At 42.6% G+C, this 12,311-nt stretch overlaps 1 protein-coding gene across 1 annotated transcript in view; it reads right to left on the bottom strand.

Annotated features, from left to right (window-relative positions):
• LOC308132573 (CD151 antigen-like) overlaps nt 1–11,401 on the bottom strand; it is a 32,271-nt gene extending 20,870 nt beyond the window's left edge. The window contains 3 exon segments of the mRNA XM_080499720.1: nt 1,366–1,557; nt 6,812–6,896; nt 11,282–11,401. Of these exon segments, the coding sequence (XP_080355846.1) occupies nt 1,366–1,557; nt 6,812–6,895 (276 nt within the window). The 5' untranslated portion in view covers nt 6,896; nt 11,282–11,401.
• Nucleotides 11,402–12,311: the final 910 nt, after the last annotated feature.

Below are 12,311 nucleotides of genomic sequence, written 5' to 3'. Positions count from 1 at the left end.
GCACCGGCATTCAAATTAATTCAAAAAACATGTCAGGAACTGCAAATGTGCACGTGATGAAACCAAGAACGGTTACCAGCGGCTCAGACTGGGTTGATAAAGTCCTTGTAAAGCATATGGCCTGGATGGCAGGTACTTAAATTTATATGCTGTTTGCAGACGGACTGGACAGAACGAGGGAGTGAAGCGGTGTCGCTGCTTGTTGCTGGAGGAGAACAGAAGGCAGGCGGCACGTGAGGAGTGTGTCTGATGCCCGGCCATGTTTCCCTTTGTCCGGGTGAAGGCCTCTCGGCACTGACAACGAAGCGAGCGAGCTTCCTGAGGCTCCGTGACACTGAAGCGTTCAACCTTTGCACACTTGCTTGGAGTTAAAAGAGGTTTTTAACACTCGGAAAACGTCGGCGGCGCGGAAATATGAAGTGTAAAGTGAGAACACTCCACTTGTCCTACCTGCAATACGACAACGGTTTTCATCAGAGCTTCAGTTAATACAACATATCCAATAGGAAATGTAGACGTAAACATACAGCGGAGAACGGGGAGCTATACTGAAGCTGCTATGCTAAAGCTGCTACGCTAAAGCTGCTACGCTAAAGCTGCTATGCTAAAGGCGACACTATAGACTAAAGGACAAAAATCTTTTGAGTGTGTAATGGATAAGAAAATATTGGAGGTGGTGTGATCTCTTTAATGTATTCAGTGTATGTATGTATGTGATTCCTCTAATAAAGCTCTTTAAAACTGGATTGTTTGGTGTTTAATTCGTGTTTTTGGATTAATTTCCTTGCCACTGTGCAGGTGAAGTCATGTCCACCACCCACAGCAGACCTGAGACTTCAAATGTTTCAGTCATTTCTGACAAAACTGAACTGAGTGGAGATCAAAATAAGCTTTTACACCATTCCGCACATGTCAATTTTTCAATAAACTAAGCTTAGATGAATTGACCTTTTAAGATTTAGGCGTCTTATGATTGAAATAGTTTATAGAAATACTACCATTAGACTCTATGCTACCTATATAAAACTGATTTGGCACACTGCTGATTGGATCTTAATACTTTTCTTTGTTTACACACGTTTCTTTTCATGTCTTTGCGCTGTTTTCTAAAACACGCTACTTTACCGCTGTAATATCTGTGGCCAGCAGAGAGAGAAAGTAAATGTGTCGAGGGATACACGCTAATCTGATGTGCACATGACAAGAAACTTTGAAACTTGAACTGGAAGTCATATTGGAGCTCATAATTCAGATAAAGACGTCGCGAGTTTTGACGCGTGTCGTCGTGGACTCCTCAGTTAAAACTCCAGCAAGCGACGGAGGCCAACGGTCGTGTCCTTCCGCCTCGACGCGACGCTCACTTACCACTCGCAGCAGCCTCCTCTGCTCCTTGAAGGTGGCACAGCAGCCCAGCACGCCTGTTACCATGACGATAGCTCCAGCCAGGATCAGTATGTAGGCGGAGGCTTCGTAGGTCTTGGAGGAGAGGAGGCTGATGTAGTCGCTCTTCTCCACCAGAGTCCAGACGCCCACCGCCATCACGACGCCCCCCGCCAGCTGGAGAGACGGGAAAGACGGTCAGGTCTGGAGTCAGACCCCCCCCTCCACCCCCCACCACCACCACCACCACACACACACGCTAAAAGGCTTTGAATTATTAAGCTGCTCCAGAGTGTTTTAATATGAATCACTGTGAGACGTTAAATGCGGGTCGCCGAGGCGCTAACGTGAAGCCAGAGACAACCGGAGTCGCCCCGGGTTGTCGCGGCGACCGCGACAGGTGTAGCAACGCGGCAACTTAGCAACGGCTGCAGCAGCGACTCATCCATTAGTCATCCATCCATCTTCTGTACGGCTTTATTCGGCTCAGGGTCACCGGCTGCTTGGAGCTCAACTCGCCTCACGACGATGCCTCTACGGACCCGACGTTAAATGTGTGGCGGATAAATAAAACAAAATAAAATGATACAACCAAACACAAAAATGGTGGTATTTTATATTGTAAATATAACAATAAGTGTGAATCCACTGTGTGCTTGTATGTCTTTCTACTTGCTCGTATGTTGTTCTTCTCTCTTTATTTCCTAAGACGACTGTTATTTACTCATTTTGCTGCTTGTGGGTTTAATATCAGCGCTAATGGGTCACGTGACACAAGCCGGAGACATAGGGGGACGAAACGGGGAGAAGTCGGTCATTTTTCAACATAAAAGCGTGTTCAGACTTGGATAATGAATGAAACGGAAATAATGTTAGTTAGTTATTCTTTCTTGTGCTCTTCTGCACAATTTTTAACTGACATCAATTACGTGTTTAAAATTCATGACAGTGCATGAAAATACAATTCTTTGCAGTTCGGTCCCCTCCACGTCCACAATATATTGTGCCGCTGCATAACCTAAAAACAAACTGCTATGAAATAATTACAGCTGTTAAAACTTCAAAGTGCAATTAACACATTTTAAAAATGTTAAGATATATCTCACTTTTCCTTCATATCCCCAAAAAATCCTTTTTATCCATCTTGAACCTGAACGAAAGGTGCATGTGGCCTTTTTTACATGTATTCATATGCATATATCGCAAATGTTGATAACGTGATCGCGGTACATTTGTGACATGTTGTGCAGCAAATCTTAAAAGTTTATTTCGAGAAACTAGTTGCAAGGGTTTGAAGGTGAAGCGATTCTGTAAGTATCATTAAACCTTTAAATTCTGACTGATGTCATGCATCAATTATTTGTCCCTCATAGTGATCAGGAGCCATCGCGATAAAACGGCGTCAACCACACAGATATCTCCTGTGATAAATAATCCTGAGCCACGTCTGAGTCAATAATTAAAAGGAATGGCGAGGACAATGGCAGTGAGACGGGACGAGTCGGCAGATGGTGCAGCGCTGCATCAGAAATCTGTCGTATGGCCAAAACAGTCAATCTGAGCGTCTGCTTCATTTAGATTTAATAAGCAAGAAGCAACAGAAGTTGCACGCTGAGTCAGTGTGCGCCACACCCAGTGACCGCGAGGCTGGAAAACACCACAGTGTTTTAATCGACCGTGTTTACGTCTCCCGGTGAACCCACCGAGCCCAGAACTCTGGATTCCCGTCACATCGGTGACCCCAGTGAGCAGAAGATTTGATTAAAACACCTTCTAGAGGCGGGGGCCGCGTGGTTCCAGACATTTATGATTTTAACATTCAAAATGGGACAGAAATAAAAAAAAAAAGAAAAGAAAGAAAATGCAGCCCAGGAGCAGCAGAGGGGTTTAACCTGTGAGACGACAGCTGAACATGAAGCCTCCTGTTTCACCTGTTAAAACTCAATGAAGCACTGGCGCTGGTGGAAACTGTGCAAAACTCCTCAGAGGATGAGATAAAGTCAAACTCTGGCGACCTCCAGTGGCCACAAGAAAATATGACAGGAAGGAAAAACTTAAGATTCGACTATATTTTTAAAAAAAACAACAAAAATGCTTACTAAGAGTTAAATTGTTCCATAATCACGCCAATATTTCTTTATTTTCCTTCATTTAATTGTGATCTTTAACATTTACCATCATTTCTCTTTTGTTTAAATACCAACACGGTTCACTTTGACCTTCACGCTCACGTCTGTTCAGTCAAATCAAGATCAGTCGTCAGTCGGGTGAAATGACCTGTGAAACGTCGCCGTGCTCAAGAGGTTTCATGGATCCAGTTTAACGTTCAGGTGAAGCCTCGTGACACACGATCATGAGGAAAAAGTGAATCTCAAAGCTTTTTGATCCAATAAAACATTTTCTTCTTTGTGAAACACCGTAGGAACTGGACCGCTGAGCCGTGTTCATAGTGACGTGTGGACGGAATCTTTTTTTAGAGAAGGCCGGGGAGAAGAAAAGATGTTTTTTTCTCGCCGTACAGAACAGTGTTTTTCAACCACTGCGCCGCGGCGCACTGGTGCTCCATGGCAGTGGTTCCCAACCTTTTTTGACCAGTGTACCCCTTGAGCTGGTTTCCATGTGAAAAGTACCCCCTCTCTCGTGTGTGATTATTCGCCTTAATGTGTACTTATATTTAACCCTTTGTCTTTCTATCTATCCAACTGCTCATTTAAATAAAACAATTATTGTGAGTGTAAAAACATACCTTTTAATGAGACACTTGCGCTTGCTTGTCTTTCATAAGTCTTTCATAATTCCTTTTTTCACTGGGCTCCCCTGTGCCTGCGTCCGAGGCGACGGTAGCAGTAGCGGTAGCTGGACGTTTACTCCTGCCTAGCCATGCATCCATGTTTACAGTCGGTATGCAGCTAGAGATAGCTAGCTTCGCGAATCGTGCAAGAATGTGAACCTTTTTTTTTTTTTTTTTTAAAGCGCGCCACTTTATAGTCTTTTCATATTATGTGCATTGTAGTGTTACAATCACTGTGGACGAACTGCTACTCATGGAAAATAAACGTATGGCCTTACTAAAATTCATGATATAATACAATATAATATAGTATAATTTTTTTTTTTTTGTGTGTGGATACTGTAGGCTAATTTATAATCTTTCTGCGTACCCCCTGCAATACCCTCGCGTACCCCTAGGGGTCCGTGTACCCCCGGTTGGGAATCACTGCTCCATGGGATCTAGTCAGGTGAGCCGTGGGAAATTATCCAATTTCACATTTTCTTCTAAAAATCATTTGCTCTCACAGCGACAGTGTGTTGCAGAGTAATCATGTATAAATACTCTTCACCACTAGAGGGCAGCACAGAACTTTGCCGGTGAAATGTAAAGTGACAGACGTCAGTGTGGTTCATCTCCACCTCCTGCTACCATCTTGTATCAAAGTACTGTGTCAGTGACAGTGATGGAGACGTTTTTGAAAAGGAAGAATGTGAACCAGGATCTCAGCTCTTCATCCATCAGGTCCAGGTTTCACACTGAGGGAGTCACTATTAAAAAAATTACTTTTTTTCTGGATTTATTTGATTCCTGTTGATAAAACTTTGATGAGAACGACTTTATATTGTTAATAGAGGCTACAGAGTTTCACATTTTAACATTTTCGGGTGGTGGTGGTGGTGTGACTCCAGATTTTTCCAAACAAAGAAGTGTGCCTTGGCCCTAAGACATAAACAACATATTCTACTGCATAAGTCTAAAAAGGGAAAGAGGAAGGAAGAGTCCATATGGTCGAAGCTCTGACGAGGAAGACGCCGCCCCGTCGGCCTGCCAGTCTGAGGCACGGCGCTCTCTGGCAGGCCGATGATGATCACATATGGGCAGAGCTGCAAGTGTGAGAATCAGACAGACGGTAACGTCTGACGACCACGTTTTCTATTTTTTCCCCCCACAACACACATAAAATGTGATTAAATCAGCTATTTGTAGTGTTTTTTTGTTTTGTTCCCCCCCTCCCTCCTGCAACGCTTCATTCTTGGGAGTGGAAAAGTTTGGAGGCTGTGAATGTGTCGTCTATGTCCTCTTGTGAAAGTATGCAGCTTTGATTCCATCAAGTGGAAAAGCAGCAGGGGGGGTGGTGGAGAGAGAGGGAAAAAAAAGGGAGGTTTGTTGTGTTCACAAAGAGATTACCAGTGAAATTCTCCTTGTAAGAAGATAATTGTTCGGTGGAAGCGGGAGCCACGCTGGGCACATGGGTCACTCTGGTCCTCTCGGTGTGAGGATGGACTGCGCGTCGTAACGGCGGCGCATTAAAATGGCCGTCCCGCTCGTCTTCATCGGTACCGGGGGGGGGGAGTGTCCTCCGAACAGCTTCCGCTTTAATCGATATCACAGCGGGGTCTGCTCGGAGGGCGAATAAATCATCCGCAGCCTTTTGTGTTGATCCGTCCTCGGCCTTCTTTTTATTTCAACACGTCCGCTAAACGGGATGTTTCCACTGGGTTGAGGCCGCGGACGCCGCGCACAATAGAGTCTTATCTCATGTTGTCAGCAGGCGGACAGGTTTTCTGCTGAGCTCGGGGGTTTTCAAGTTAATTCAATACATTGAAAAAACAGCTGACATTAAAGCCATTATGTTACATTTTATTGCACAATTTTTTTTTAAAGTAACTCTAAGTGGGCTAAACCACGGGCCAAACACACGAGGCTGTCATGCGGCCTCCCGTCCACTAGTCGGCGCTGCAGAGCCTTCGGACAGCAGAAGCGCTCCAGTAGATTTTAGTTTTAAAACGTGGCTGGAAGTGAAGAGAGACGTCTTCTGGCAAAACCAGAACCGTTGTCATCTGCAGAAGTGAAACCTATCAAACTAACCCTGAACTGCTTCTCCCCCCCCCCCCCCGTCCTGTAAATACCCCCTGGGGACTGCACAGATTTTTCTTTTAAAAGTTTTTAGGTTTGCATTATTCCATTTATTTTTGTTTTTTTTAATTATCTTTGCACCTTCTACGAGAGCTGCTATATATATGTGCTGTCAATCGATAAAAAAAGATACAAATTACTAATTAATTGCACAAATTTCTCTTAATTAATTGCGATTAATCACATTGTTTTTCTCCTGAAGACCGAAGCTTGTAATGGAGATTTATTCAGGGAAAACCACGGAATGAATGTAGTATGAAGTATTTCAATCGACGAGCAAATAAAAAAAGTAGCTACACTCATCCGGTCGGGGGGGGGGGGGGGGCGATCTGCACGGTTTCTAGTTTTCTACTGTTAAACAACATCTCAAATAATAATTGTGGGTTTTTGCAGGAGATGTGGAAGATGGACGGACTCTTTGTTCCCTGAGGAGCGCTCATCCTGCTTCCCACCAACAGTGTCGTCTTTGTGCTGCTCGAGGGGATGGGGGGGTGAGGAGGGGGGGGGGGGTGAGGGACTTACCCAAAAGAGGAAGTTGAATGTGAACAGAAGATACTTGAGGCAGATGGTTCCACACGTCTCCTTCTTCTCTTCGTAGGCGCCCATGCTGCAAAGAACAAGACGGGAGACTTGAGTCGGTGTGATAGAAAACTAAAAGAGCCAATAAAGGCCTTTATTGTGGGGCTTTTAAGGAATGAGGTGATAATGTGGAGTGTGTGTGTGTGTGTGTGGGGGGGGGGGGGTTGAGTTATTACATGTGAGTGCAGAGAGTCATGATTAAGCAGAGAGCAGGAGCTGAGTCAGCCAGAGGCTGCAGAGGAGAGCCTAAACCTCCCCGCTGCTTCACACACATCCACAGATCTAAAACACTGGATGCGTCACGGCGTCGGCCATCTTGGAGAGGTCACCCGCTCGCGCCAAACATAAAGATCCCAGGCTAGAAAATTCCACGAAAACACTTGCTGCTCGCTTGCTAGTCCACCTAGCAACACAAGTAATACCTCATTTTAAAGCTGAGGAAAAGTTCTATCTAAACCTCATGAAATAATTACTGGGAGGTGGGAAAAGTCTTCCACGTTATGCACAAATATCCAACAGATAAACATGCAAACTGCATCGTTTTCAGCATTTCTGCCGTTTCCGTGTAAACGGACTTGGTTTTCAAAACGTTGCAGTGGAATGGACAAACTTTCCTTAAAGGAAACTCCGTCGTCTAAATGGGACCTAAAGATTGTCTCAAGATGTTTGTCGGTTTTCTCTAAAAGTAGCTGCTGATTTAACTTTATAAACCGCGCATGAAAAAAACTGTGAGTTTGACAGATCAAACCATAAGGGTGACGTTAGAAAGTACGTATTAGCTCTTAAATCTCACACTGCAAATAACAAACTGTGCATCAAATTCAATGTTGCTTCCAATCATTGACCGTCTCAGAGCCTAATAATAATAATAATAATGATCAAATACTTGTTTTTTTTAACCACAGAAAAAAAAGCAGATTCACGCAAACGTATTGGTTTTTAATGGGTTAAGAAAACTAAAAATGTATTTATATTTGATATGTATGTTTCAGGCTGAGGTAGTTTTAACAGATTGAAGCGTTTGAAGTGGAAAAAATTCTATTTTTATAGCAGTTTTTGCGAGAGTGACATTTGTTTGCCATTCGGGACGAATAATCCACTTTTTTTAAAGGATCTTTAAAGGGTTAAACAAAGAGAAACATTTAGATTTGTCTGAAAAATGTGTATTTAAAGGTTATTTTTCACTCCCGGTGGCTCTGGACTCGCTAAAATGAGTTTTAACATCCTGGTTCAAACACTTTGACGTCTTCGATTTCTTTTTCTTTCGCTGAGTCTCACATCTGGTTTTTTTTTTTTTTTTTTTTGGCCCCACAATTTTCTCGGCTACCTTTGGAGTCAAGCCCGGACTCGCCCTCCTCTGACTGTCTTCATACCCCTGCAGTCTCTCCCTGTCGGCGGCCCCACCTCTTCCTCCCTCCTCCTCCTCCTCCCTCCGTTCAGCTCGTGGTCGCAGCATGAATAAGTGATTGCGTCTGTGTCTGGGTCTGCGAGCCACCTGCCTCCCGGCCCCGTCCTGTTAATTAAACTCAAACAGGACGTGACGGACCGCCGCTCGCTTTTACGTCTCAAACTCAAACACGGGGACCCGCTGAGCAAAGAGTGAAGAGTTCAAACGTCTGCAGACTTTTCTGAAGCTGGAAGGGTCACGGCTCTGGGGTTTCTACATTAAAACGTGAATAAACGAGTGATATTCACTGTGAAAAAAAACTGCATTTAGAGATCTAATAGCAGTGGTTTATTCAAGTGTTGGTACTGTATGTTGCCGGGTAGTTTCCCAGTCTTACTAAACTGCCTCGGGATATTGATTTCTCCAAACCTCGCTCCTCTTATTGAGGATTAAAGAAGCTCTTAAAGGTGGAATTTACACTGTTTTATCTTCTGCATCTTTGCTGACTTTTCTCCGTGAAGCAGTCAGATGAATAGAAGTGTTGCTGTAGCTACTGTTTCACTTCATTACATTAAATATAAATACATTTCTGCTCAAACTCAATTTCAGAGACATGAAGTGAAATGTAATCAATGGAGTCGGAGGTTTTTTGCACACGAGTAACCGTAAATAATTTATCCAAATCAATATTGGCCAAATCGATTTTTATGAAAAGGCATGCAGTCAACTTTATGTCCTTCAAGTTAATAATCTAACACTCATGTGGAAGCTTCAAGGTGTGACAGAGATTCAAGCAGCATTTCAATTAAATATGATTAAATGTTGAATTCTGGTGCTTTTTCTGATGCTTATTAGCCACAAGCTGCGAATTTGAGTCCAGATTATTAAAGACTGATGCACAAAATCGGTTTTAATCAACTTCATTCTTACATATTTCGCCTTTTAACAGTTTGACATCAGTATTTAGGAATTGGGAAGTTTTGTCTGGGAGGAAAATACAAAAATGATGCGTTTTCACTTAAATATTGTGCAAATGAGGCCTGTTGATCCGATAAAGACAATTAAAATAACAACTGTATCTCATGTTTTGAAGACTTTCACTAAGTTTACATGTTTACAAGTTTACATAAGCTTACAACAAACAATCACGTTCAGTTCTACGATGCAGTTAAGAGTCATTTATCCACCTGACACGCACGTTTTTTAAGCGTGGGAGTCACAATTATTCAGAATTAAATTTCTCAATAGCTTAAAAAGTTCAAAACTTGTGCAACTCATCCGTTCCTCTGTGACGTGGAAAAGCTGAAGCGCTGGCTGAACGTAAAACCCACCGTGGAGGATAACTGATCATTTTACTGTCTGAATTCAGACCACAAAACAATTACCTTTATCTACAGAGGCAATAAAATAACCCGGATCAGTGTGAGTCAGTGTGTCACAAGGAAATGGAATTATTCAGCAGCCGTCCTGTAAACGGCCTTATTTCAGTATCCGCAGGAGTAAAACGGTAGATTAAGATTAATATTGGGTGGACGTGTCATCTTGTGGAGTATCACAATAGATCTGATGTGTGACAAGGATAACCATGTAAGTAGATGATGATTATGTTTATGGTGCTCTTTATCTTGGTCCTTTAACTGTAACTGAGCTTCTTTTAATCTTTGTGCATCATTTTATCGTTTCTGGTCATTTTTCAGATAAAATCATTCAGCATGATTTGTGATTTAATACGTTTAAATCTCAGAATTTGACTCCAGAGTGATTGGAAATATTATCGCAGTTCCAGTCAGTTTCTTGTGTATAGTGCACATGTTCATTTTGAAGGAAATTACAATATATTGCACCACTAGTTATGATGGGGTATAGTTCTTATAACATGTATAGACACATGTCTGGCTTTTTATGTTGCATTAGCACAAAAACGGAGGATAACACAGGACTACATCCTCTAATTATGATTACTCTGCCTGCTACAGTATTAGCAGCGTACTTGTACTCGAGTACTAAATGTCAGCGGTCCTTCAGGCCTCATTTAAGTGAAACCACGTCGTTTTTGGTGTTTTCCTTTCAGGTAAGTTTTGCGTTTACACGGCAAAGTTTTTCAACAGAAATGGCAGAGCTGTGCATCTCTACAAACATTATTTGTCTGTAGTTTCAATGCAAAAACAACCAACAGCGCCAACTCGTGGCCTGGCATGGTAACTGCATCCTTTTACAAATCACTACCACGTAAAAGCTTTAGGAAAATAAGAAAATGACGTGTTTTCACTTGAAACTTTGTCATAAACGGAGCCTGAATGCTTTAATATAGGAGAAAAATTTTTTTACCTTGATTTGTCATGATATGATTTAAATATACTTTCTGAGAGATTTGAGGTCTGAAAGTAGATGATCTACAATCAAATTCTAGTTATTTATCATACCAATGTAATAAATTAGAAAGTAATGAATAACAGCGTTATTACTCATACTTCAGTACGTTTAATAACTGTACTTTTCCGTGTTTTTGAGTACAATTTAAGCTTTATAACAGTACTTTAATCCCACTTTTCATGACTTCCAAAACCTTCCATCTTTTGCTAACCTGCGATGTGATGTGATGTTTGACCAGGAAACGACTATTTACTCCTTCTGTGTGACTTAAACACATGAATAAACCCTCTTAGAGTGCCCACGGGGTTGTTAAAGGATGTTTGAAGTAGTTTTGTGTGAGGTTTGTGTTCGATTTCAACCAGAAGTAAAGGAGCATCTCCCTGCTACCGGAAGCTAAGCTTGCCGCTGCTAACACGCGGAAAGCAGCACTTTTTTTTTTTTTTTACAGATGTTTAGAGAATTTAACCTGCCGTGACGCCTAAACCAAGATAGAAACGCGAGGATTTTGGTTCCGAAAAAGAGGGCATTCCGTTTGCCCAACTCGTCCTCCCCGGGCGAACCCCGACACCCGCGGCGGAGCGGCGGCGCTTCCTGCTCCGCTCACCTGCCGCTCCTGCCGCGTACCTGCCGCGTCTGCCGCTTCTGCCGCTTACCTGCCGCTTCCACGGGAGGGAGAGAAAAACCCGAAAAAAGATGAGAAATAAAGACGGTAAATCCTCTTAAACGGCCTCTGATTCTTCTCCCCCGGTCAGGACGCTGTGGCTCGGTGTGTGTGAGGGGGGGCGAGGGGAGGACAAACTGCGGACCAGACTGCGGGCAGAGGCGGGGAGCTGCGGCTGACTCCACCCCGACCACCTCGCACGTTTCTCGGCTTTTCTTTTTTTTTCATACCCCGCGGCGCCGCTGCGGAGCCTCCGCACTTCAGCGCCTTTTTTTAAAAATTTTTTTATTACCCTTTATGTTCATTCATAGCGGGACTAAAGCTACTCCGACAAGTTCTCCTCTCATTTAAAGTAGAAGTTGTGTTGAAAAGGTCCAACTAAAGATCCCCGTGTGTTGAAACCGCTCACAGTGTTAGTTCTTTTATTACCACATTTAAATAGAACGACCACTTTGGAATAACGCTGGAGCATCATTGTTTACAAACAAACAGCAATGGAGGGTTACAAACGAACAACGTTTATAAACAAACCCATGTTTATAAACAAATAATAACAACAAACGGTTACAAACAAACAACAACACATTCTATTCCCAAAACGCTTTTGACCAAGCCCAAAGATGATTGAAGTCAAACTGATTCATTAGTCAGACTGAAGTACACGATTTGAACGTGTGACCCTGTTTACAAACAAACAAGCAAAAATAAATTTAAGAAAATGCTTTTCACAAGATCAGAGATGCCTAAATTATTTAAATTCAGATTCAAAGCGCATGACTCACATTAACTCAAGTACAGAGTTTACAAAGTAATGCTCAAACATGCTTGGTTAAAATATCAAACATGGTATAGGAAGTTCAGATCCAAAGTATATCTTTCAAACACTAAAATCACTCACATGGAAAGAACCTATTTGAGGATATATGCGCATATATGAAACCTATAAGCAGTTTATATGCACATATATGCTGCATATATGTCATATATAGGCAAAACTGAGGTGCATATATGTGAACATTCAG

The sequence above is a fragment of the Blennius ocellaris genome (genome assembly GCF_963422515.1).
Source record: "Blennius ocellaris genome assembly, chromosome: 1".
In the NCBI taxonomy this organism is placed as follows: Eukaryota; Metazoa; Chordata; class Actinopteri; order Blenniiformes; family Blenniidae; genus Blennius; species Blennius ocellaris.
The sequence above is the reverse complement of the archived record's forward strand: the minus strand, read 5'-3'. Positions and strand labels throughout refer to the sequence as shown.